The 25410-nt window shown below is 45.5% G+C and overlaps 1 protein-coding gene across 1 annotated transcript in view; it reads left to right on the top strand.

Moving 5' to 3' along the window:
- Positions 1-25410, top strand: part of SEMA3D (semaphorin 3D) — a 189873-nt gene that overhangs the window by 94090 nt on the left and 70373 nt on the right. The window contains exons 6-8 of the mRNA XM_083503352.1: positions 417-510; positions 8634-8762; positions 17224-17366. Coding sequence (XP_083359478.1) covers positions 417-510; positions 8634-8762; positions 17224-17366 — 366 coding nt within the window. The remainder of the gene's footprint in view (positions 1-416; positions 511-8633; positions 8763-17223; positions 17367-25410) is intronic.

Here is a 25410-nt window from a genome sequence, read left to right as displayed (position 1 = left end):
AAACTTTTTTGTGAGTTGTCCTGTTACGCTATGCCTGCCTTCTGCCTTTAGGAAGATAAACATGTCAGTACACATATATGTTGTGACCGGGCTGTGCCTCCATTGAGCAGGGTGTAAACCTTGTACTGTGAATGAGCAGAGCTATTGCTGAGCATCCCAGTGCTACGCAGCTTGACACAGCTCTCCCCTTGCCCAAACTAGGCTGACTTGTAAGATATACGGCATCACCAGTTTAATGCTTTGCTTTTCAGAGACAAGAACATAAATCAGCACATGAAAGGGCAATATTAGGCAGCTATAGAAAGCGGCAAAGAAAATCTGAGCCGTATAATTCAGTTTGCTGCCTTTTCCTATATGGGCTTTTACGTTAGAAATCAGACCGCTCCTGGACTAATGAACATATCCTTTATACGCAGGATGTGGCATTCAGATTTGATGCTCACAACTTGGAGTCTGGCAGACTGAAATGTCCTTTTGATCCTCAGCAGCCGTTTGCATCTGTCATGGCAGGTAAGAGTTTAGCAGAAGCAATAATTTCCTGCTCATTATATTATAAGAACATTCAGCTTAAAAGCTGGTGTTGCATATTGGCTGAGTGGCTCTTATGAACCAGGAAGTCCCTGATGCAGATCCCTTTCCTGGAATGAACCTGTTATATGGCACACTAAGGCCCAGTCCACTTTCCCCCTCTCCAGTCTCCAGCATTGGGCTAATAATGGCAACCTTCCTTTGCAAGGTTGTCGTAAGGATTACGATGCATGCACTTGAAAGCTGCATACAGTGGTGCCCCGCAAGACGAATGCCTCGCAAGACGGAAAACTCGCTAGACGAAAGAGTTTTCCGTTTTGGAGGTGCTTCGCAAAACAAATTTCCTATGGGCTTGCTTCACAAGACGACAATGTCTTGCGAGTTCCTGCTGGGTTTTTTTCCTCTCCCCCCTTTTTTCTAAGCCGCTAAGCCGCTCATCAGCTGACCTGATCAGCAGATAAGCCACTAAAAGCCGCTAAACGCCGCTAATAGCGCTAATCCGCTAATCCTTCAAAGGGCTTGCTTTGCAAGACGAAAAAACCGCTAGACGAAGAGAATCACAGAACGGATTCTTTTCGTGTTGCGAGGCACCACTGTATAAGGCAAACACTTGAAAGCTGTCTATAAATAAATGCCAAAATACCTACATGAAGAAATATACCTCTGAATACCAGTTGCCAGATACTGTAGGAGGGATGGGAGTCATGGACTAGATAAGCCACTGGCACGATCCAGCAAGTTCTTTATTGCTTTTTAGTATTTTGGTGAAAAATACTAGGTAAGATTAAAAGGATAATTCCTTGGATGATTAAGATCCAGGTTTGGAGCAACTGCTCTTTGGTGAGAGAGCCTAGCAGAGATTTGAAATCACAAAATATGCAGCAAAATACAATGCAGGAATATAGACTGTTAGAGCTTTGAAATATAAGTTGCTTCCTGCTTCCCTTAGCATAGAAAATGGCCACATGTTTGGTAAGTTAAAACCTCTTACAAACTCTTCAAAGCTCAGATACATGTGCTTTTTCACACAGCATTCAGAAAGGACAGGCAGTAAAATGTACGTTCCAAAGTAGCAAAAGTTTTTAAATTATTTGTATTGAAATATAAAAATGGCTTATTTAAGCCGTGCACTCCAGTTTAGACCTCCTTGCTGGTAGGGTTCACATGGTGGACTAGGAGAACCAAGAGCTTGGTAGCCCTTCCTCCCAAGGTAAGGAGGGTGACCTAGCCTGGCAGGACAGCTTACTCTATGGTCTTAACCCCTTACACATTAATTAGAGTTAAGCATGTTGGTTATATTAGCCTGGATGTCCCACACTCTTCTATGGTTATTATGAGCTGCTTCCAGTCATCTCTGAGCTAGAGCAATACTATGCAGCTTCATATGGAATACTTATCCAATTTATTTGAAGTAAAAAAAAAAAAAGGTAAAGGTAAAAGGTAACAGGTAAAGGACCCCTGGACGGTTAAGTCCAGTCAATGGGGTGTGGTGCTTATCTTGCTTCAGGCTCAGGGAGCTGGTTTTTGTCTTCAGACAGTTTTTCTGGGTCATGTGGCCAGTATGACTAAAACGTTTCTGGTGCAACAGGACACTGTTACAGAAGCCAGAGTGCATGGAAATGCTGTTTACCTTCCCTCCAGAGCAGTACCTATTTATCTACTTGCACTGGTGTGGTTTCGAACTGCTAGGTTGGCAGAAGCTGGGACAGAGCAATATGAGCTCACCCCGTCTTGGGGATTTGTACCGCTGACCTTCCGATCGGCAAGCCCAAGAGGCTCAGTGGTTTAGACCACAACGCCACCCCCTGTCCTGTGTATCTGAATGTATTTTAAGTACATGCCTGTCATAATCAACATAGCCAGTTTTTCCAAGCTCCTTCATTTATGTCATATTTGTGTATGCATTTCTCTCTGGGCTTCTCCACACTGAGCTTTCCTCATCGCTTTCCAGGCACAGGCCATGCTGTAAAGCTCCATTTCTGAGTGCTCTTTTCCGCCTCCAGAGCAGTCTCCATGAAAACCCGCTCTTCAAAGCTGAACTGGAGCAACCAGCAATCCAAAGAAAACCAGAACTGCCATTTGTCGCACTCCAGCTTTAAAGAGAGGGTTTTCATGGGGAAAGCTCCAGGGCAAAAAAGAAAGAAAGAAAATAAAAATTACTCGGAGCTTCAAAGCATGGACCTGTGCCTGGAAGCGAGCAAAAGTAAAGTGTGGACAAGCCCTAAGGGACACACATTCACTTGCAGAAAGACCTGTTTCTTACTAGGGCTGAGTGAAAACAACTCCCCCAAATTCTCTACTCTATTTGTAGGTGGCACAATTAGGGTGGGTGGAAATTTGTCAATAAGATTGGGGGGGGCTGATATTTTCTTCCTCTGAGGTATTTTGGCTCCCTCAGTGTAGAAAGAAAGCCTTGTTAGCTCATATTGTGGAATGAAGGATTTAGTCAGAAAATCATTTTTTTCTGAGAAATTTCAACACAACCCTGTTGACAAAAATGGCTGCTAACCTAGCCCCACTTACCTGGAAGTAATGAAGTCACTGAAATGAATAGGACCTACTTCTGAGTAGATGTGATTAAACTTGCACTGTAAGACATGACATGAATGTACAATACCGCCCAGTCTTCTTCGGGCCTTTGAAACGTAGCTTTGAGTAGAGTCAGATACTCGCTGTCATGCACTGTAAGACTAATTCCTCTGTTTCTGCATGTACTTTGGCTATCTTTGTCACAGTTATTGTTTCTGAGCACCTCCACATTTTCATTACTTGTCCATCAAATTGTATGCCTTACAGAAGATAAGAGAGATCCACCCTAGCATTCTTACTTGTGCCAAAAGAGATGTTTCTTTGAAGGATTGGTCACAGTGTATTTATAAAAAGAATATGACTAATGTTCACCCTTTATTCTCGGATAACGAGATTGATGATTCCTATTGCCTGACCCTGCTGAGGTCCCAGACTTCCATTATTAAAAAACAGCAACAATAGGACTTGCCTGTCTTGGAATGTTTTACCTCTTTTAAATGACCCTAAAGCATTCTTTAAAGACAGCTTGGAAAATTCCCCTAGTCTCCCTTTTCTTTGATACAAAGGCAATGATTTATTATAGAATTAAGCAATGTTCTAAGAAACATTGCTGCACCTTTGAAATGTCACAAGGAGAGGGTGCATCAATAGCTGAGTTGGTGGAAGCACAATCTATCTAACAATGAATCTGTTCTACAAACAGAGTCCACTTTTAGGATGTGTCCAAGTGCCCAGGGCTCAAATTGCAAACCCTGCAGCCAGAGACTCCAGGGAGGTGGGTTTTTAAGGACACCTACCAACCAAGGGAGTCGGACACGACTGGCCCGGGCAGGGGTACCTTTACCTTACCAACCAAGGCAAGATTTAAGAGAAGGGAGGTGGAGCCAGATGGAAACTGGCAGTTTAGAGAACTGAACCAACTATGTCAGGCACCCCATGAGCCATACCCTGGGATCGCCTTCCTATATTAGTACAAATCTACATCTGAGTTACAGCAGGGAAGGGATTCAAACAAAATGTGAAAAATAGGCAGGAGGAATGCACAACAACCTGGTCAAAGGCAACCATTAATGCAGATATTTTACAGGTGAGAATCACTGCTGTTGAGAGAGGAACCATTTTCCCAAAGGCAGCCTAGAGATGATGATGATGATGATGATGATGATAAACAGTCTTAATGAACAAGTTGCGCCAGCACTCTTAAACATAAAGTTTCATTTTAGAGCAGGGGAACATCAAGGCTCAGAGATATGCAACTTGTCCATTGATCAGTCAATTAAAAATAGGCATGAGAACATAAGAGCCCTGTTGAATCAGGTCAACGGTGCATCATCCCTAGCATCCGGTTCGCATAGGACCCTACCAGATGCCTATGGAAAGACCGCAGGCAGAACTTGAGGGCAACAGCATTCTTCCTCATTGGAATTCCTGGTACTGTGGTCTTTTTGTTACTGGATAATTGAGATCCAGAAATCCTGTATGATCTTCTGTCCACCTTCTGCCCACATCCATGGTAAGGCTTTAGCCCCCTTCAGGTCAGATGTGAATTGTGGTGTAACATCTGCTCCCTCTCCCTTGATTGGCAGGTGGTCTGAGCACTTTGGGGTGGGCCAGGGAAACTGACAGCTTTCAGTTCAAGCTTCCGCTCAGGAGTCATTGAAAATCCACTGCTTCTGTACCACCAGCAAAGGGTGGAAAACAGTGCTCATTTTGTGCCAGGATTTGGGTACAGAATCATCATATCCTAGGCCAGGCCAGCTGAAATCAAAAGCTCCCTGCATGGCAACTGTTTTATTATTGTGCAGTGGCTCATGGTGTGGTTTGCTCTGCTTTCTCCACATCACCACAAACATTTGGAAAGGCAGACTCTCGTACATTAGATGGAATTGGTACAGCAGCTTTCTGCCACCACTTAGACTTGGAGCAACTTAAAGCAGACTCCAATGTGGCAGTGCCAAAGAGCAAAGGCAGCCTTTAATCTCCAGCTCTTTCTATGTGGGAAAGCTTACCGCAGGAGTGGCAAGAACAAGATGGGCTCCTTGGCAAATACATTGTTTGGAGGCAGGGCCCAGGGTGAATGGGCTGGTTCCTGTGTTTGCTGTCTTCATTCATCATGCCCGCTCTTCTGAGGCACACGCATGGGCACAGCTTGCAGGGGCCAGATGCAAAGGGGAAGGGGGTGGATTGTCATGGGCAAGGATCCCTACCCTTTCTGAAGATTTGAAGGATGGAGAACACAGGGAGACAGTCAGCAATGTGTCCCCTTCTTAGAGACTTCATGGAAGAAGATGGAATCCCAAGGAACAGTGGCTGTATCAACAGAAATGTAGTGTCCCAATCAAGGGAAGTAATATTCTGCCTTGGTCAGACCACACCTGTTCTGGGCACCACAAGGATGTTGACAAGCTGGAACGTGTGCAAAGGAGGGCAACCAACATGACCAAGGGTCTGGAAACCAAGCCTTATGAGGAATGATTGGGAGTGTGTAGCCTGGAAGAGAGGAGACCAGAGGCGTCTTTCCCATAGGACTTAGTGGTGCATTGCGCCAGGGTGTCAGCCCTTCAGGGGTGCCTCAGCGAGTGGGGGAGCTGCGCAGCTTTGCCGGCGGCCTCCCCTTTCCCTGCAAGCCCACCAGCTGTGCCCCACCAACCATATGGCTAGCGGGCATGCAGCTTACTTCCCAAGCCTCCACGGGAGGAGAGCGATCCCTGCAGAGGCTTAGGACGGAAGCTGCGCTCTGCCAACTATATGGCTAGCAGTGCACAGCTTGCCCACCCCACCCCCACTAACCGTGGTAATTTGGGGGTGCTGGGTGGATATTTGCACCCCAGCGCCGCATCTGCTAAAGACAGCCCTGAAGGAGACTGAGAGGAGATATGATAGGCATCTTCACATATCTCAAGGGCTGTCACGTGGAAGAGGGAGCAAGCTTGTTGCTATGGAGGGTAGGACTCAGACCAATGCCTTCAAGTTTCAAGAAAGGAGATTCCAGAAAACATCAGGAAGAACTTTCTGACAGTAAGAGCTGTTTGACAGTGGAACAGACTTCCTTGGGAGGTTGTGGACTCTCCTTCCTTGAAGGTTTATAAGCAGAGGTTGGATGGCCATCTGTCATGTCTGCTTTAGCTGAGATTCCAGCATTGCACGGGATTGGAGTCCCAGCTCTACAAGTCTATGATTCTATGACAAACTGCATCTCCTCAAAGTCCATCTTCTATACAGCTATTAATGGTACCTTCAGATTTTTTCTGATGAACATGGTGGATGTGACAGCAGGATTGTAGAAATGGCTTCCAACTGTTGTTGATTGTATATGTTTCTCTGTGAAATCTGTAGCTAGAGAGGGTCTTCTTCCTGCTTCCTGCTCCCTACACACACACACACACACACACACACAGAGAGAGAGAGAGAGAGAGAGAGAGAGAGAGAGAGAGAGATACTTTTCTCTCTTAATGAATCTCTTTGGGCTTTCCGTGGAGTGCCCTCAGCAGTTTTATCTGAGACCAAACTCCTGCATTCACTTCAGATGCCCTTTAGGGGAAGTTTGGCAGCAATGGCACCTGGGAATCCTTTGGAAGAATCACACGGAGAAAAGCTGATGTGTGAGCCAACGTTTGAAAGGGAAGGACACTGTAATGATGCAAAATGGAAATAAATCTGGAAATGACTTAAATGAACATTAGCTGTTTTTTGGAAACCCGCTTCACAAAGTGCACCCAAACAACTTAACTGATGCACACAAGCACATCGCTTCTTACGTATGCCACTGTTATTTCACTGTTCCGTGTTCTCTGTCTTCTAACAATCCACGATCTCCATGCTCTTCATAGGAGCTAACAGGCATGCAGGAGATCAAAGAACAAGCCAAGTGCTGAAAGGTCCTTGTCACCAGAGGTTAAAGCAAGATGGGCTGTTTCTTTTAACCCTTTTATCAGTCACTGAGCATGTCTGTCAGTTAGCAGACATTAATTACACCATTCATTCTTCATTACGACTCCTACCTTTCAGAATGTGTTGTGATCACTGCACAAAGGACTTGTGTCATCTGAAAATGGGGAAATTAAAAAAAAACACACTCTTCTGTTTGTTTGTTTATAATAATAATAATAATAAGCAGACTGTATACACATAAAGCATACTTTGTTTTATCAAATTTCTATAGACACCATTAGATGTAATACTAAAACCATGACTGATGCTGAAAACAGCCTCCCCCCTCTTCCTTTCTATACTATCTGGAAGAGTTTGCCTTGGGCTCTGACATTCTGCATTCTTCCTCTCCTCTCCATATCATCGGCTGCCAGTTGCAGAGAAGAGTACAGGACCGGATAAGTTTTGCTAAATGTTGCATGGGGGCAGGGAGATAAAATGCACAGCTAGTGCTTTGTATGTCAGCCACATGTTTACAATCACATCTGGTTTGGCCCTAAATCAAGGATTTGGACATTTTCACACTAGATTTCCTTTTTAAAGTGTTTTGAAGTTGTTCGTTCAGCCATTATAGACAGTGCGTACGGAAGTTGGTAAGCTCAGGTGTCCACAGATGACAAACGGTGTTGGAATAATTTGAAAACAATGGGGTCAAATGGATATAGAAAAATAAGCAGAGACAGGGGATTTGCTTGGTAGGATTATTGCATGCAAATCATGTTTTGGATAGTGTAACAAGCTCACAGCTCTTAGATGGAGGGCTGTCTGTCTTCCTGTCACTTGATGCAATAATTAAACAGCTTACAAGTCTTCAGCTTTAAAGTGCTGCTCCTGGTTTTCAGTATCAGCTGATGCAAATGAATTTGTAGATAGATTCGGAATGCTGTCTGAACAGAACCTCTGGATACAGAAATGGCATCGTTCCCTCAATGTCTGATGTGCCCTTGATTTCCCCCAGATGTTGTTGGACTACAACTCCCATCTTCCCTGAGCTCTGGCCTTGCTAGCTATGGGTGATGTCAGTTGTAGCTCAACAACATCTGGGGACCCACAGGTTGAGAAAGGCTGGAACAAAACAGCACCACACATGTGAACAAAGCACCCACAGGTTAAGTGGAGCCCTGAGATTCGCAGAAGCATGTAAATCTTTTTTTTTTTAAAGTCTATTAAGTGGGAGAAACTCCCAAAACATCCCAATAGTGTGATCCGAGTGTGCCTAGCTGCCACAGAGTGCAGAATGTGGCTGGGTTTTGGGGGGCTGTGGGGGCACAAAGCAGACTGGAATGGAGAAGGGGCACGGCTGACGGAATGGCACACGGCTACATTTTGTTGCAGCTCCCACTTGCTCCTCTGAATTTCAGATTCAAGGGACCTACAATGGGAGGCCATCCCCTCCACTCTCCCAACTGTGAACATTTGGCTGCCCACTGGAATGCTGGAGTAACTGAGCAATCTAGGCAGGTTGGTTTCTTAAAAATGAAAGTAGAGTTTTTGGCTCCAGGGAGGAGAAAAAACAACAACATTTGCAACGGTTCTGAGATCACAGGCCTACATGCCTCTTTTGAGATTGTCTACAAAATAAGAGCAACCACTGTCTGCATACCTTAATCCTAAATAATGTGTTTCTGTTTGTTTTCCATTTGTAGATGAATATCTGTATTCTGGAACGGCCTCTGATTTCCTTGGCAAAGACACTGCTTTAACACGTTCTCTGGGTTCGTCACAAGACCACCATTACATCCGGACTGATATTTCAGAACATTACTGGCTCAGTGGTAAGAGAACTAAGCATGTGTCACTAGGGAACGCACAGTCTCTGTTTTTGAGCCCAGAAACCTGTTTTACTGCACAGCCTATTTGTCATCTATAGTACAACTGCAGACGCAGACATCCTGACGTATTTCCTTCTGTTGGGTTCAAGGCCTCAACCCAACCCTCTGCAGGTGCTCTGATGAACACCTGGAACTTCTGTACAGGGCAGTTCCATGTATGGAATAGATATGTGTATATGTGTAACTGTTCGTGCCACTGCAGCCAACAAATTACCATTGAAATTTACATCTCTAAAGGTAAAGGTAAAGGGACCCCTTACCATTAGGTCCAGTCGCAGATGACTCTGGGGTTGTGACACTCATCTCGCTTTATTGGCCGAGGGAGCCAGCGTACAGCTTCTGGGTCATGTGGCCAGCATGACTAAGCTGCTTCCAGCAAACCAGAGCAGCACACGGAAACGCCGTTTACCTTCCCGCCGAAGTGGTACCTATTTATCTACTTGCACTTTGATGTGCTTTTAAACTGCTAGGTTGGCAGGAGCAGGGACCGAGCAACGGGAGCTCACCCCGTCATTGCGGGGATTCGAACCGCCGACCTTCTGATCGGCAAGTCCTAGGCTCTGTGGTTTAACCCACAGCTCTAGCTCTGCAGAAATATCAAGAAGCCATAAAATCCTGGCCTAGGAGAGCAGCTTGGAATGCAGAGCCCACACTTCATTAGGGATCCTTGATCTAAGGCAGATTTAATGCTCATTGGCAGAGTAGCCCTGGCATCTCCAGTTAGGGCTGGGAATATTCCCTTCCTGCAACCCTGGAGAACTGTTGTTAGTCACTGGTTACACAATTGCTGAGCAATATGGAGCGATGATCTGCCCCCAAATAAGGCCATTTCCTGTGTTCCTGTGTTTTGCCTAGGCAGGCAGGCACCCGAGGAAAACAGAATGTGCATCAAAGTTAGACATGTGTGTCCTAATCTGGAGTTTTCCAAATAAACCTGGCTGCAGGTACAATCACACAGGCTTCCAGATGCGAGCTCCACACCAGCAGTGTGGCTGTACTTCTCTGTTCTTACACCCAACCATTCCTCCTCAATTTTCCATTCTGGGTATGCATGCAGATGTTTTATACCCGCACATCTAATTGAGATGAAAACAAGCAAACGAAAACAGAAACTGTGCAAGAGCAAACACCACCGGCCTCAATTATCATGCCTCACAATGGGTGAAATGGAAGCTTGTGTTGTTGTTTGGGGTGGGGTCTTGAAAAGACTCTCCTCCCTGCAAGAGAGGGGAGTGGTTGTGGACAGGAGCCCAGACTCTGCCCTGGCAGGGGCCTTAGCCCCTGCCCCTCCTTACCTTCTCCTCCCCCTCAGTCCTCGTCGTCCTGCAGCGAGTCACCCACCCTCCACTCCCATTTAGCTCAGGGTCTAGGTTTTTGGCCTTGCTATGGACCTTAGGTTGGTTGCCCCGGTTGTCTGGGGGGCCTGGTAGGAATTTTTCCATTTGGCATTAGGCTTTTTGGTTTTTTCGCCTACCTCGTAGCAATCGTCACAACTTTTGTGGTATTGGTGGGTAGGTTAGGCATTGGATTCATGTGTTGTGCTGTGTCAAGGGCTAGGTGTGGCCATCGCCTATGCTATCTACCGTGGGTTATTCCGTTAAAGGAATCTGGCGGTCGTGTATTCCGTCCGATGCCTGCTTGGCGGGAGGCCATGGCACGACCCTCGGTGACATCAGGGGGTGAGCCTATAGTTGGATGAGCATCAACAGGCTCCACCTACTGTTGAATAAACCCACCACCTATAGTCATCCAATGCCTAAGCCAATACCTTGTCACTGCTGTAATCAATAAAGTTGTGGCCTTTTCTTGTCTATTAACCTTATACCACGTGTCCATGTGTATTTATTTCACTTAGCGGGGTCGGGGCCCTCGATCCACAATTTCAATTTGCATTTTTTTTTTTAAAAAAAAATGTTAATCCTGAAGTCTTCAGCAAGAGTGATATTTATTTGCCTTGCTTGTATAAGGCTTCTGCAAAAATGACAATGAGGTTCTTCGCAAGATCTGTGAAGTAGTAGCTGCAGTAGCATTTTTGTCATTAATGTATGTAATGGAGGAGAGCAAGAATGTTGCTCCCTTCTCCCTTCTCTGCCCTTCCTGCAGGAGCCCAGCAGGGCTTTGGGTAAAGTGGTTGATCTGGCTTCACTTTTTACTGGCACCACCCACCCAATTTAGGAATGCAGCCTTCATGTATGTCTTTTAAACAGTTAATTTTAGATCAAAACCAGTTATCTGTATCTCTCTGAAACACTGAGGTTGAAATCCAATCTCCTTAGATAGGAACATCTCTCTTTTGGACCATAAAGGTACATTTCATGCCTGCAAAAAGCAGTTTAAATACCACTAAGGGGAACGTTAAAAGAGCTTCCTAAATGGAAGTACTGCTTTTCCTTTCCTAATAAGATAATTTTTAAACACTAGTGAACGCTTTTAAAAATCACCACATGCACACACACACACACATATACACACACTCTCGAGCAATACCCCAAACCACAGACACAGATTTAAAGACACATTTTATACACAGTCCGTCAACCGGATATTTAAATGTGTTTCTTTTGGCCATTAATTGTCTCTTCCATGGAGGACCTGGCTTCCCATAATTCAGGGTTACTGTGCGGTTGTGATGGATGACTTGCAAAGCAAAGATCTCCTGACCAAAAGAACATGGTGACTTCCCAGCAATGCACAGAAGGGCCATTGTATGCCCTGCAGCCTTCAGCAAGACAATGCTCTGCTTTTTGAATTCTCACTCCCTGGCAACCTTCATTGTATTTCTGTGCACTGATTCTGTATCCTATGCCCTATCCTTAATGGCAAGATATGAAGCCGCCCCTGGAGGTGTCCCATCTTTTTGTCACTGAGCTCTTTTCTTGCGCAAATCTGATAGAAATCAATGGAAGTGGCTCTGAGTGCGGAAGCCCCCCGCCATAGCAGACCCATGGTGGCTGTGCTGCTGGCCTAAGTAGTCAGAAGGGAATGGTAGGAATAGCCTCCCTGAAAGGTCACAGTGACACTTGCCTGAGAAATGGCTCCATGCAAGCAAGTGAAGAGAAATGGGAATTGGAAGCAGCTTTGGAGCTTTTGGAGAAAGGTAGCAGAAAAGAGAACTGAAGGCGAAACTATCTGTATGTCTGCCCTGGAATGAAGAAAGAATCAGGGAAGAGGTTAAGGACAACCTTTGAGGACACGGGGATGCATCATAGCAACAACTAGATGGAGCAGCTGAAACAATGTTCCCTCCCCAGCCTCCCTCTCTTTCACGGTGGTGCCGGAGTGAGCCTCTTGGGCTTGCTGATCAAAAGGTCAGCGGTTCGAATCCCTGTAACGGAATGAGCTCCCATCGCTCTGTCCTAGCTCTTGCCAATCTAGCACTTCGAAAGCATGCCAGTGCAAGTAGATAAATAGATACCACTGAGGCGGGAAGGTAAATGGTGTTTCTGTGCACTCTGGTTTTTGTCACAATGTCCCGTTGCACCAGAAACGGTTTAGTCATGCTGGCCACATGACCCGGAAAGCTGTCTGTGGACAAATGCCAGCGAGTTGAGTGCCGTAACCCCATAGTCACCTTTGACTGGACTTAACCGTCCAGGGGTCCTTTACCTTTTTACCTTTACTGCGGCAGGCGCACAATCTAAAGAAGATATAGTTGTGGCACAGATGCTATTGCAAAGCTGCTCCCCTTGACTGCCTCTTGGGTCACACCAAGACCATGGAGAGGGGAGATGTCACTTCAGAAGTCCCTTCGGAGGGGAAGCACTAGCACGGGGAACTGTTACATCGTGTAATACGTATTTCTCATTGGCCGTTGGGAATGCGGACATGTTTCATGGCTTCACAATTTAGTATTTTTGTGTTTTTTTTGTTTTTTTATAAAATATTTATTAGTTTCCAATTTTTTACAAACAAAAAGAAAAAAGCAAACATAAAAAAGAAACATTAAAAACACATAAATTTCACCACTTATTTTCTCATAACATATTTCCCTGACCTCCTCATACCTCCCCTTCTTGTATACCCAGTTCAAATTATTTATGCAACAAATCCTTATCTCAAAGCATTACAGCTTAAAAAAGAAAAACACCTTATTTTCTCTCCAACATCTTAAATTATTATAACTTTAAATTCTTACTTATAGAAAGAAAACCATTTTATCATATTCCTTTATACCATTACAGCTAGAAACCACTTAATTTCAATCCAGCATCATTCAACATTCCTTAATTTTACAGTATTTTTGTAAATAGTCCTTAAATTTTTTCCAGTCTTCTTCTGCCGACTCTTCACCCTGGTCACGGATTCTGCCAGTCATTTCTGCCAGTCCCATACAGTCAATCAGCTTCATCTGCCATTCTTCCAAAGTGGACAAATCTTGCATCTTCCAATACTTTGCAATAAGTATACTTACCTGGCAGGGGAGATACCATGATCACAATTTAGTATTTTTGAACGTGGACCTTTAGGGAGCAGGTGCTTTCACCCAGTGTTGCTTTGCAGCTTGTGGTTTCGGCACAGGAAGGCTGCATGACAAGCCTGGCCTTGGCTCTGATAGAGTTCTCGATCCTGTTGGACTGCCTGGTTGTGGGATTCTTATGGGCCACATCTCTCTGGGTCGCCCTATTGAGCTGAGGCAGACATCCTTGTAGGAGCCAGCCTTTGGGGAACCACACTGCAAAGGGAACCATAGTAATTGGCTCCAATTGCATTTGAAAGGAACACATCAGCTTAGAGAAAGATTGGGAACTGTCAGGGAACTGCCATCGGAGCCAAGAGTGGAGGTAAGGCTCCCCAATGATGCGGGAGAAGGGACCAGCAGAGGGAGAGAGAACACTTCCTTTGGGGAAGGAAATCAGCGTGACACCTGGGAGAAAGGGGAGCAGGGAAGGACTTCGGAGAGAGGGCTCCAGGACTCTTCCACAGAGACCAGCGGGGAGAGTCCAGGACCTCCGCTGGCCACGCCCACTCTGCGCAGGAGACTTCCGCGCAGGGAGTCTAGGCGGAGACTTGGTGTCAAGGAGTTTTTATGTTGGAGGAAGTTCAGGAAACGCCCACTGACGGATTCTGCCAGTGACTGAGACAGCCACGGAGAAAGGGCTGTCCAGCCAGGGAAAGGTTTAGCCAGGGAACGTTGCCTAGAGCATCAGCTACATCTACGCACAAGCAACCCCAATTCCCTTTACAGGAACCCACTGGACATTGTTAGAGCTCCTTTATGCCTGACCATTGTTCCTACTGGATGGGGCTGATTGGAGTTGCATTCTGGCATTAGGCAGAGAGCACCAGGTTTCGACTCCTGGCTTGAATGCCAAAACATTTGCATGGTGCCATGAAGACTTTTCACAGAAAAAGTGAGTGTTTCATTAGTATATTATAACTCAGGCTTCCTTTCTCCAAAGAGATGATTGAGGATGGTCCATGTGGTGGCAGTGGGAATCATATTTTATCCCTCGTAACAACCTGCTGAGGTAGGTTAGACAAAGGAATAGGATCTCATCCAAGGATCTTACCCATTGAACTTCACAGCTGAGTCGAATTATTTTTTCTTTTTTAAAGGATTCTAAATTTGAACCCAGGTCTCAGTCTCTAAGCACACTGGCCTGTTCTGTTCTCTTCTGTTCTGTGTCTGTTAGTGTGTCTGAAATCTGACATAATGTCTTAAGTCGAATGCTTTTAGAATTTGTGTTATTCTGCTAAAGTTCAAGAGATTCCCAAAATTGCTTTCTCAATGTAATCATGTTTCACTCCAACAAAAAGACCACTATTAAAATTGACGTAAAGTTTGTATTTTCTGGGTGTTCTGGTGTCAAGAAATTGGCTGATGAGAGTATTACAATTAAAGAAAACACAGACACATAAATATACACACACACTAAAGATTAAACCACCCATTCTTGTTTTGGCCTTCCATGAAAAATGGGGCACACTTAAGTAATTGTGCAATTAGTATTAAATTGCTTATATAGGAATGAGACAGATTTCCCCCTTTTTCAACTATATCTTGTTCTCTCAGCTGAATAGTTCTCTTCACTGCAAGGAAAAGTCCACAGCTTAGTGGTAGAGAACAAAAACTCCTAAGTTCAGTTAACCAGCATTTCCAATTAAAAGGATCCTAAGTAACAGGCAATAGGTCAGAGACTTCTCCCAGAGCTGACCTTGCTGAGCAATGATCTGAATCAGCAGAGGGGAATTTCTTAGGGCAAGAACTTCTTGCTTATAGTGGCAGGTCTCAGAAGGACCAGTCCTTTCCCAAGCTTTTAAAAGATGCCTAGGCCCTGTTATTTTATTTATTTAAAGGTGTTTATAAGCGGCTTACTATTTTAAAATCTCTGAACAACATAAAAGCAATAAACTTCATCAGTAAAACAAAAATGCCGCACAAACCCAGTAAAACAGTTGTATAAAAGCGCATACAGACAAAGAAAAGTTGGAATTCCAGGAAGTCAATGCAATAAAAATGCAATGGTGGATGCTTCACCTGCTGTATTTATATTATTGTATTATTGCATTTCTGTGTTGGGGGGAGGGAGAGAGAACAGCCAGGCCTACCTCCCTTGCCTGAGCTCTGCCTCATATCCTTCTGGGACTTGAAAAGATGTCGTAGTCATCAGACAGATGGCTGTGTGGGAGCGAAGTGTGCTCAAACTCACAACCCTGAGATTAAGAGTCATGTCTGGTACAAGACATAATTTTTGTGTTCCAAAACTCTGTTATGGGGCTGCGGTGGAACTAAAATGGAAGACTGTGCAAGCTTCTTCACAGTAAGTGATGCTTGTGACCTATAAAGTGTCCCTGTTCAGGATAATGAAAACACCAAGAAATTCTGAGAGCTCAGAGTCTCCACTCTCAGAGCAACCTGCCTTATTGGTCTATGCACGGGACGCGGGTGGCGCTGTGGGTAAAACCTCAGTGCCTAGGACTTGCCGATCGTATGGTCGGCGGTTCGAATCCCCACGGTGGGGTGAGCTCCCGTTGTTTGGTCCCAGCTCCTGCCCACCTAGCAGTTCGAAAGCACCCCTAAGTGCAAGTAGATAAATAGGTACCGCTTTATAGCGGGAAGGTAAACGGCGTTTCCGTGTGCTGCGCTGGCTCACCAGAGCAGCTTCGTCACACTGGCCACGTGACCCGGAAGTGTCTCCGGACAGCGCTGGCCCCCGGCCTCTTAAGTGAGATGGGTGCACAACCCTAGAGTCGGACACGACTGGCCCGTACGGGCAGGGGTACCTTTACCTTTTACCTATGCAAGCCTGTATACTTAGACTCAAGTCCTACTGAGTTCCATGAAACTTACTTACTCCCATGTAAGTGTGTATAACATTGCAGGCTCCCTGCTCTAATCTTACTCCTCCAAACCACTTTCTGCTGGGATTGATACTGAGTAATGTGTTTCTCCTATTGCAGATTGCAGCAGAATTGATGTTACAGGTGGCTGCCTGTTGTGCCTCTGCATGAGTCAGTCTCTGCCTTGGCTTTGCCTCCTCCCCCTGATTTGTACAGAGATGTAGTGGAGCTTACATTAGCCCTTTCTTTAAAAGTGATGTGCATTGCCAACACTGATTCATTTTAAAAACTGTATTTAAGCGTGGTCTTAAGACTCTTGCTCAAACACTTTTAAAAGGAGGGAGCTTGATGCCATGGAAAAGAAGCCAAGAATGTGTGAGGGCCCCATTCACACAGACACATTGGCAGTGAGTTTAAATGCACACCAAAAGTCATGTCCACACCATGCTCTGGATGACAAATAATATTGACATAGTATGCATGCATGCTGGTCCAGTTCATGCAAACAGGAGTGAATCTGGCCTAAATGGCAAAATGCTTGTAGATGAATGAGTGGTTTCCTATGGTAGCAAGCCAGGATGACTGAATGATCCTGGTGGTTAACAGTATGACAATGTTACCTTTGACTTCCATTCTTTTGTGTCATGGCCGACATTGCATTAGAATCAGAAGTGTAAGACGAATTCTGATTGTTCAATGAGGAATTCACCTAGGACAAGTGTGGGGAAACTTTAGGTTCTGCTGCTGTTGCTGAACTACAGATTCCATCAGCTCCAGCAGTCTTGGCCAATGGCCAGGGGTGATGAGACTTTTAGTTCAGCAATGTCCAAAGGGCCAGAGGTTCACCACACTTGACTTCAGAGAAAGAAGAGGTGAAGAGCACACAATCCCACCACCCAGGGATGGAGAAAACTGTGGCCTTCCAGACGTTGGATGGATTCCAACTGCTCCATCAGTGCCAGCTGATGCTGGCTGATGGTCCATCAAGATCTGGAGGCCCCATTGTGGTTCAGGGTAGGAAGTCTTCCTTCTGCACCCGCCTCAGTGTCTTGTGTCATCTCATAGGAGTTAGAAAACACAGATCAATGCAGTTACAATGTTTGGTATTTTGGGTGTCTTTTAGGAGCAAAGTTTATTGGACTCTTCCCTATCCCGGACACATATAATCCAGATGATGACAAAATCTATTTCTTTTTCCGAGAAGTTTCTCAAGATAGCAGCACCTCTGACAAAACCATCCTTTCCCGAGTTGGCCGAGTCTGTAAGGTGAGCAATGAGAATATATGCAAAACTCACTCTCTAGTTTTGTTTCCTCGATAAATATTAATTGCCCAAGGGAGGAAATAACTTTCCTCAAAGTACTGTCTAGGCTACCTACAATAATATGGATTACTAATGGAGTCTCAAATTCTCTCAACTGGTCCTGCACTGTTGGTTTGATAAGCCAGCTGTGAGTTTGGAATTCTTATATTTTCACAGTTGATAATGAAGTTAAATAGTAGCCAGTTTAATTACCTGCCTCTGAATAGTGAGACTCTCATTCTACATTCACAAATCACCGCTAACCCAAACAAACTAATCCACTCCTGTTTTTTTTAGTTTTCCAGTATGTATTCGCTATTGCTCTCTCCCCATAGCATTTGGTCTGTGTTCTTTCACCCATTCATCACCTTCTGCTCCAGTATATTATTTCCCAGAATTCAAAGGGCTGTGCGGGGCTGCTCTTAAATTTTCCTTGCCTGAAACAACCTGGCCTGCAGGTTTGTGGTACTCTCACACTTTCTGGTTCCATCCACGTTATTTATTATGGCTAGAATCCCAAGAACAGGGCTCTGGGCTTGTGTTTCTCAAGCAGCAAACCACTGCCACCATCACATGAGAAACCAGTTTTGAAACTGGAGGGAATTTCCGAAGGAGATAGCATTGCGGGGAGGGTCAGCTGTTTAAAAACCTGGGTATGTTCAAGCTTTTGGGTGTGCCTGAAATAGCGCTTTGAATCCCAGCCAATATTTATACATTGCATGCTCTGCCCGAAGGGACCCAAGCCAAGGTATGAGCTTTCATGCACAACAGGTATCCCGGAAAAAAAGAAGTGCAAAACGCAAATATGACCAAGCACTGTAAAATCAGTTTAAAGTCAACAGTCAATGACAACAGTAGTCAATCAATAACTGCCCCAGGTAGAAATCTCAGCAGCCATCAATGAAATACCCTTTTGACCACCAATTAAAACATTTTTTAAAAAGGAGACAGCTTGCTTGCAGACCAAGGAAGTCATCAGTTGGATGTCATTTGTGAACGTGTTTCACAGTACCTTGCCAGAGCAGTGTTCCACACTGGTTGCCGTGGCAAATAAAGAGTTGTTCTTTCATCATTGTCTTGCTCCTTCCCCTCTCAACTCCTTGGAATAAACATGTTGCTAAAGGAAACACAGGCCAAACATAGATAAATAAAGCAACGAGAAAGGTGACAGCATAACAGTCCTATAACTTCCTTTGCTCTTCTCTGGAAAGAGCTTCCAGGATTGTTACCAGCCAAGTCCACTCACAGCAAGCCTTGAGCTCCTGCACTCCCTCCTCTAGTGCCCCAGGGTGACCAAGAGGACACCAGAAACTCCCACTGATAATTAACCATAGTTTATTATGTCATCCAAAACATAAGCCCACTGTTCATAAACTGTGGTGAGGTTCAATTAACCATCGTTAACCACCATTTGTCAAGTTTTGAACAACACAATAAGTTGTGGTTCACCTGAAGTCAAAACAAAAGCACTCAGCCTCCTCGTGGGGGTGTTAGAGAGGGAGGGAAATTGCACTGGAACAAGGCTGGCAGAGGCTCAGTCTCATAATCCAAAATGAGGGGTTTTCTTTGTGTCCAAACCAGCCCAGATACTGTCCGAGCAGCTCAACTTAAGGTCAGCACTTTCATCGGATGGAATTTTTCTCCCTGCGGCAGGTGAAAGTTTAACTGGCACCTCCTTCCTTCTATGAAAGAGCAGTGATGGGAAATGCTTCACCAATTCCATGTCTGTCTTTGTGACCTTTTAAAGATACAGGATCTCTGCCAGAAAAAAAGGGGTGGGTACCTTAGTGGTAGTTTTATGAAGATAAAGCAAGATAAGGATTGTACAGAATTTGTCACACGGATTTTAATAACATATTCAAATCCGTGCCAGGATCTGACTGCTGAGACTATAGCTCAGCTACAAAGTGTATGCTTTGCATTTGTAGGATATCTAGTTCAGCTAAAGAAGCTCAAGATATGGGGAAGAGATTGACTGTAGACTCTCCAGAGTGGGAAACATTTTTCATCCCAGGGGGAAACATCCGTCTGTGGAAAACCTTGGGAGGGGGCACCTGCAAGTGGTTGGCATGCTATAGGAAATCAGAGTTTGGCAATGGATGTGATTCTTACAGTTTGTACAGTTAGGAGGCTACATTCCTGCCATGGAAAGGTTAGGAGTTTCTGCTCTCTGACAAACACACGGTCCCTCCATTCGAGCCATCAGGAGGCGTTGCCGCTGTTTAAGGATACAATCTAGTCAGGCAAGGGCACTTGGGGTGGGTGTTGATCAGAACCAGTGAGAAGCATGGCCCAGGACAGGGGTCTGCAACCCGCGGCTCCGGAGCCGCATGTGGCTCTTTTACACCTTTGCCGCGGCTCCGGGGCGGATACTAGCGAGGGGAGGAGGCGCATTGTGCGTCCCGACACTCGCCACTTTGGCGGGCGCTGTTCTGGCTGTGACATCGCATGGGGGCGATGCGTGCGTTAGTCACGCACCGTCCCGACGTCACCTTCCTGCCCGCTGTCAGATCGCGGCTCCGAAGATATATTTGTTTTAAATGTTGCAATGGTTTTGTGGCTCCCAGTTTTTCCCCCCTTCAGAAACGGGTCCAAGTGGCTCTTTTTGTCTTAAAGGTTGCAGACCCCTGGCCCAGGAGAAGAAGGTGTAGCCTGGGCCAGAGAGAAAGACCAAAGGATTGTCACCTACAGCTGAGGCAGAGTCCAGCTCTAGACTGGTTACGCTTTGGATCTGACTCAAGGAACGGCAGGCCCTGGGGTCTTTATAGTGCATGATTTCTGTCCAACTTTCCCAAGGGACAGTTGTGGTCCTGGATGGCCGCAGAACCTCCATCACCACCAACATCACTAAGACACCCCCTCCCCCAACGTATCTGCCCTAGAATGAACACCTGAAAGGGGTTCTGGATATAATTACATACAGTATGAGTCCTGAAAAGGCCTCCAAAAGAGTAGAGAGAAAAGGATGGGGTGTCACACAATGAACTGCTTCTCTATCAAATAAAAATGAAAAAGATCCCTGCCCATAAGAAGCCACAACTGGACCTCTTCTCTCTGACATCAGTTTCTTATGTGGAACGATATGGTCTGCGTGGCTGAGCATTCAGTCGCGTGGTCCTTTGCCTGCTTTCTGAAGTGGCGCAGCTGAGACCCAGGTCTGCAACCTCTGTGAGAACCAGGGCAAAGGACAGAGTGTTGGCTAACGGGTGTGTGTTGCTGAGCAGCCTGTTTGCTTTTAAAGTGCTGTGGGAAGAGCCAGATCTCCAGGGCTGAGTATTGCCGATGGGCCAAGGTTCCCTCCCAGGCAACCTCAAAGGACCAAGTAGCAGAGGATGGGAGAGAGCTCTGCATGAACGTCTAGAAAACTATTGCCAGTCAGAGTAGATAATACAGTGGTGCCTCGCAAGACGAAAAGAATCCGTTCTGTGATTCTTTTCGTCTAGCGGGTTTTTTTGTCTTGCGAAGCAAGCCCATTGACGGATTAGCGGATTAGCGCTATTGGCGGCTTTTAGCGGCTTATCGGCTTATCGGCTTATCGGATCGGCTTAGCACCTTAGAAAAAGGGGGGGAAAGGGGAAAAAAACCGCAGGAACTCGCAAGACATTTTCGTCTTGCAAAGCAAGCCCATAGGAGATTCGTTTTGCGAAGCCAATCCAAAACGGAAAACTCTTTCGTCTAGCAGGTTTTCCGTCTTGCGAGGCATTCGTCTTGCGGGGCACCACTGTACTAGGATAGGTGGACCAGGATAGGTTTGACCACTGCTTTTTTTCTTAAAGAAATGTTTAGAGGTGCTCTCATTTTCCTACTCATATTGAAATATTGCCCCTCAATGAGGCCAAACTTAGATTCACAAAATGTTTAGGGGTTCCCCCAGAAAAATGCACTGGGTTTGACTCTGCATAAGGCAGCTTTATTACAAGACTCTTTGTTGCCCCCCCTTTCAATAAATTAAGAAGGGGACCTCTCTGGATGTTTTCTGGATTTTTTAAAACCATATCTAGGGATGGTTGGAATGAATTTATTTCTGGTGTGTGTCACACACTGTACAGCTGCAATCGCTCTGCTCCTTTAGACCCTGTCACTCTTAGCTTGAGAGTGAGGCCTGCCTGCCTCGAATCTCTCTAGAAGAAGAAGCAGATTTTGGATTTGATATCCCGCTTTATCACTACCCTAAGGAGTCTCAAAGCGGCTAACATTCTCCTTTCCCTTCCTCCCCCACAACAAACACTCTGTGAGGTGAGTGGGGCTGAGAGACTTCAAAGAAGTGTGACTGGCCCAAGGTCACCCAGCAGCTGCATGTGGAGGAGCGGAGACGCGAACCTGGTTCCCCAGATTGCAAGACTACCGCTCTTAACCACTACACCACACTGGCTCCTCTAGATGAACAGATTGGGGGATCATTTGCAGTTGTGTGGGTGGGAGGCAGCTCCCTGGTCTGAGAATGGACAGAGCTGAGCACAACCATTGAGGGGAAAGGGTTAAACGGCATAACCAAGTTGACATCAGGGCTTTATGGATGCTCTCCCTCTGGGTCAAACATCTGTCAACGTTTTCATCTTACCCGGTGATTAGAGGATTCAGATGTCCTGTAGTATTGCGTGGGTTTCTTTCACCATTTCCAATTTTGAGAAAATTATTTTTTAATTTGTATTATTTTGACTCATGCTTCTTTCTTTTCTTTTAAAAAAAGAACCCTCAAACCGCTCCCGCCCCCCTGATTTTGGTTGCATCATTTTTCATTCTGCATATCACCTAGGGGATAGTGTTATAAATTGCGAGGAAGTTCTTTCAACGTCCACGGTCGGACTGAAATGCATAATTTGTCATGACAAGTGGCATTTCTGATATTTTGCTTTTCTTTTCTTAAAGACGTTATCAGCCGCTTATCTGCAGTAGCTGGCATTTCTTCGTCTGCTTGGGGGGAAACTAGAATGTTCCCACTAATATCAAATGAAGTGCAGCCAAAGCCTTGGCTTTGTTTTGTGTTTCCCCCTCCCGGTAGGATTAGGCGTAGAAAATACAAAACAAGTTTAACTGGCAAATAGAGAGCTGGTGCCATAACCTGTGAACGGTGTTTGCACATTTAAATAAGGGTAGGTGACTCATGGAATCGTAGAATCACAGAACCGTAGAGTTGACGGGGACCCTGAGGGTCATCTAAGTCCAAGCTTCTCCTGTTTCTTGCCACTTTCTGCCCATTTCCCCAGGCCAGGAAGGATGGAGTTTGGAAGAGGAGCTGTTGCTTCAGACTGACAGCTGCTTATCAAGGAGGTGGAGACTCCACCCCTTCCTGGCTCTCAGCCAAGCTCTGATCCTGGCAGGTGCTTCCATGTTCTTCTCTGTTCTCACCCTGTCCCCGTTCACTTCACTCACGCTGAGGCAAATGGAGAGACTGATTTTACCAGTCAGGAAGAGTGACCAACGGTCTGGTAAAACCTCTCTCTTATCTACTCACACTCATGTTTAAGCCGAGGCACAGGACAATGGGAGGGACCAACTTTGATTCATAGGGGAAGAGCTCAGCCTACTTCTCTGTTGCTCTTCTTGGATCACATGGAAATGTCAGTGGAGAGCCAACTCTGTTCACTCTTTTAGTCATTCTACACATGAGGGACCCTATTTAAAATCAGTTGCCAAGCAGGGCTTTACTAAATTCCAAATAGATTGGGTCTATCGCTTTGCCTGCAGAAATGACTATTGCAGATACAGTGGTACCTCAGGTTACATACGCTTCAAGTTACAGACTCCGCTAACCCAGAAATAATACCTCAGTTTAAGAACTTTGCTTCAGGATGAGAACAGAAATCGTGCGGTGGCGGCGCGGCAGCAGCGGGAGGCCCCATTAGCTAAAGTGGTGCTTCAGGTTAAGAACAGTTTCAGGTTAAGAACGGACCTCCAATAAAGTTTAAAGACTATTTACAGAAATATTGTAAAATTAATGAATGTTAGAATGATGTTGGATAGAAATTGAGTGGTTTTTAGCTGTAATACTATAAGGGAATTTGAAAAATGGATTACTAATAGGCTATTATACTGGTACCTTCTAGCTGGGGGTCTGTTTGTGATTTAACCTGGCCCACTTTGCTAGCGACATTTTCCCTTCATAATAGTTGTTGTTGTTGTTTAGTCGTTTAGTCATGTCCGACTCTTCGTGACCCCCTGGACCAGAGCACGCCAGGCACTCCTGTCTTCCACTGCCTCCCGCAGTTTGGTCAGACTCATGTTTGTAGCTTTGAGAACGCTGTCCAACCATCTCGTCCTCTGTCGTCCCCTTCTCCTTGTGCCCTCCATCTTTCCCAACATCAGGGTCTTTTCCAGGGAGTCTTCTCTTCTCATGAGGTGGCCAAAGTCTTGGAGCCTCAGCTTCAGATTCTGTCCTTCCAGTGAGCACTCAGGGCTGATTTCCTTCAGAATGGATCGGTTTGATCTTCTTGCAGCCCATGGGACTCTCAAGAGTCTCCTCCAGCACCAGAATTCAAAAGCATCAATTCTTTGGCAATCAGCCTTCTTGATGGTCCAGCTCTCACTTCCATACATCACTACTGGGATAACATAATGGTAGCAATATATTAATTTTCAACGCCACTGCTCCAAAATCATCTATTCTTTTGCAGGTTCCGGGGGTGGGGGGAGGATACAAAGAGAGGGGAAATATAAAATTTTATTTATGATTGCACTATTAAAAATACCAACACACTATGGACACACACATTTCCCCCCACCCCTTTGATCCCATACCCAGCAGTCTCTTTCTCAATGTGCCAGAATCCCATCAGGCTCCAACTAGGTATTTGTAAAATCACAAGTTCTCAATTCTAGGCAGGCAGTAGTAATTGCTGATTTACACACGTTGCCCCCACAGTAATTTCCAGGTTCTAGAAACCTTAATCCCCTTACGCATCTGGTCATATCCTCCCAGCATTTAAGCCATTCTGCTTCCTGGACTTTTTGCCCAGACATGTTGCTGAATATGCAGACGGGAGCATAATTTTTAGTTATTTTTGCTCTCTGCTCGGTGATCCAGAACCGGAATGCCCCGTGCGAGAGAACGTTTGTGTGGGTTTGCCAAATAAGCACCTTTCTCAAACTGGACTTTCCCACAGTCTTTTGCAGACATTGTCACAAGGACTTTCAGACTTGTAAATTAGTGCTTTCTATCATTTAAGAACTTCAAAAGATGGCATTTTTTTAAAAAAATATATATGTAAAAAAGCAGGTGGACATTGGAGTGATCTCATTTCCATGTCGACTGTCCCATAAACAGCCAAAGCAGGAAACATTTTGCGCTGATTTGCCAGATGTTAAGAGCTTGGCTTGGATGCTGTGCTCTGCTTTTCCCATCATGGATTTCTGGAGGGCAGAGTCTCCGGGCAGAATCTGTGCACAGCAATATCTGGTAAATCTTGTGGCAGGCTTGTTTCTAAAGCTCATGGATGAGGAGTCAGTTCCTATCCCTCTGGATGCAGTCCAGGTATAGAGAAGCGCCGTCAAGTCCCATGGGTCCTAAAAGAGGAAATGGACTTGCAGGCTTAAATCTCCAGGCATAAATGCACTTAGCTCACGGAGGGAAATGTCAGTCGGGAACAGGAGCCTTGCTGAAAGTGGGCTATTTTCACCATCAGGCTTGTAATCCTAACACCTGTTCTATATATGCCCCAGAAACATTAGTATGGCATAGTGGTTAGAATGTTGAACTGTGGCCTGGGAATAAGGTAAAGGTAAAGGGACCCCTGACCATTAGGTCCAGTCGTGACCGACTCTGGGGTTGCGGCGCTCATCTCGCTTTACTGGCTGAGGGAGCCGACATTTGTCCGCAGACAGCTTCCGGGTCATGTGGCCAGCATGACTAAGCTGCTTCTGGCGAACCAGAGCAGCACACGGAAACGCTGTTTGCCTTCCCGCCGGAGCGGTACCTATTTATCTACTTGCACTTTGTGCTTTCGAACTGCTAGGTTGGCAGGAGCTGGGACTGAGCAACGGGAGCTCACCCCATTGTGGGGATTCGAAC

Source organism: Podarcis liolepis, assembly GCF_965112155.1.
Source record: "Podarcis liolepis genome assembly, chromosome: 5".
Taxonomy (NCBI): Eukaryota; Metazoa; Chordata; class Lepidosauria; order Squamata; family Lacertidae; genus Podarcis; species Podarcis liolepis.
The sequence above is the reverse complement of the archived record's forward strand: the minus strand, read 5'-3'. Positions and strand labels throughout refer to the sequence as shown.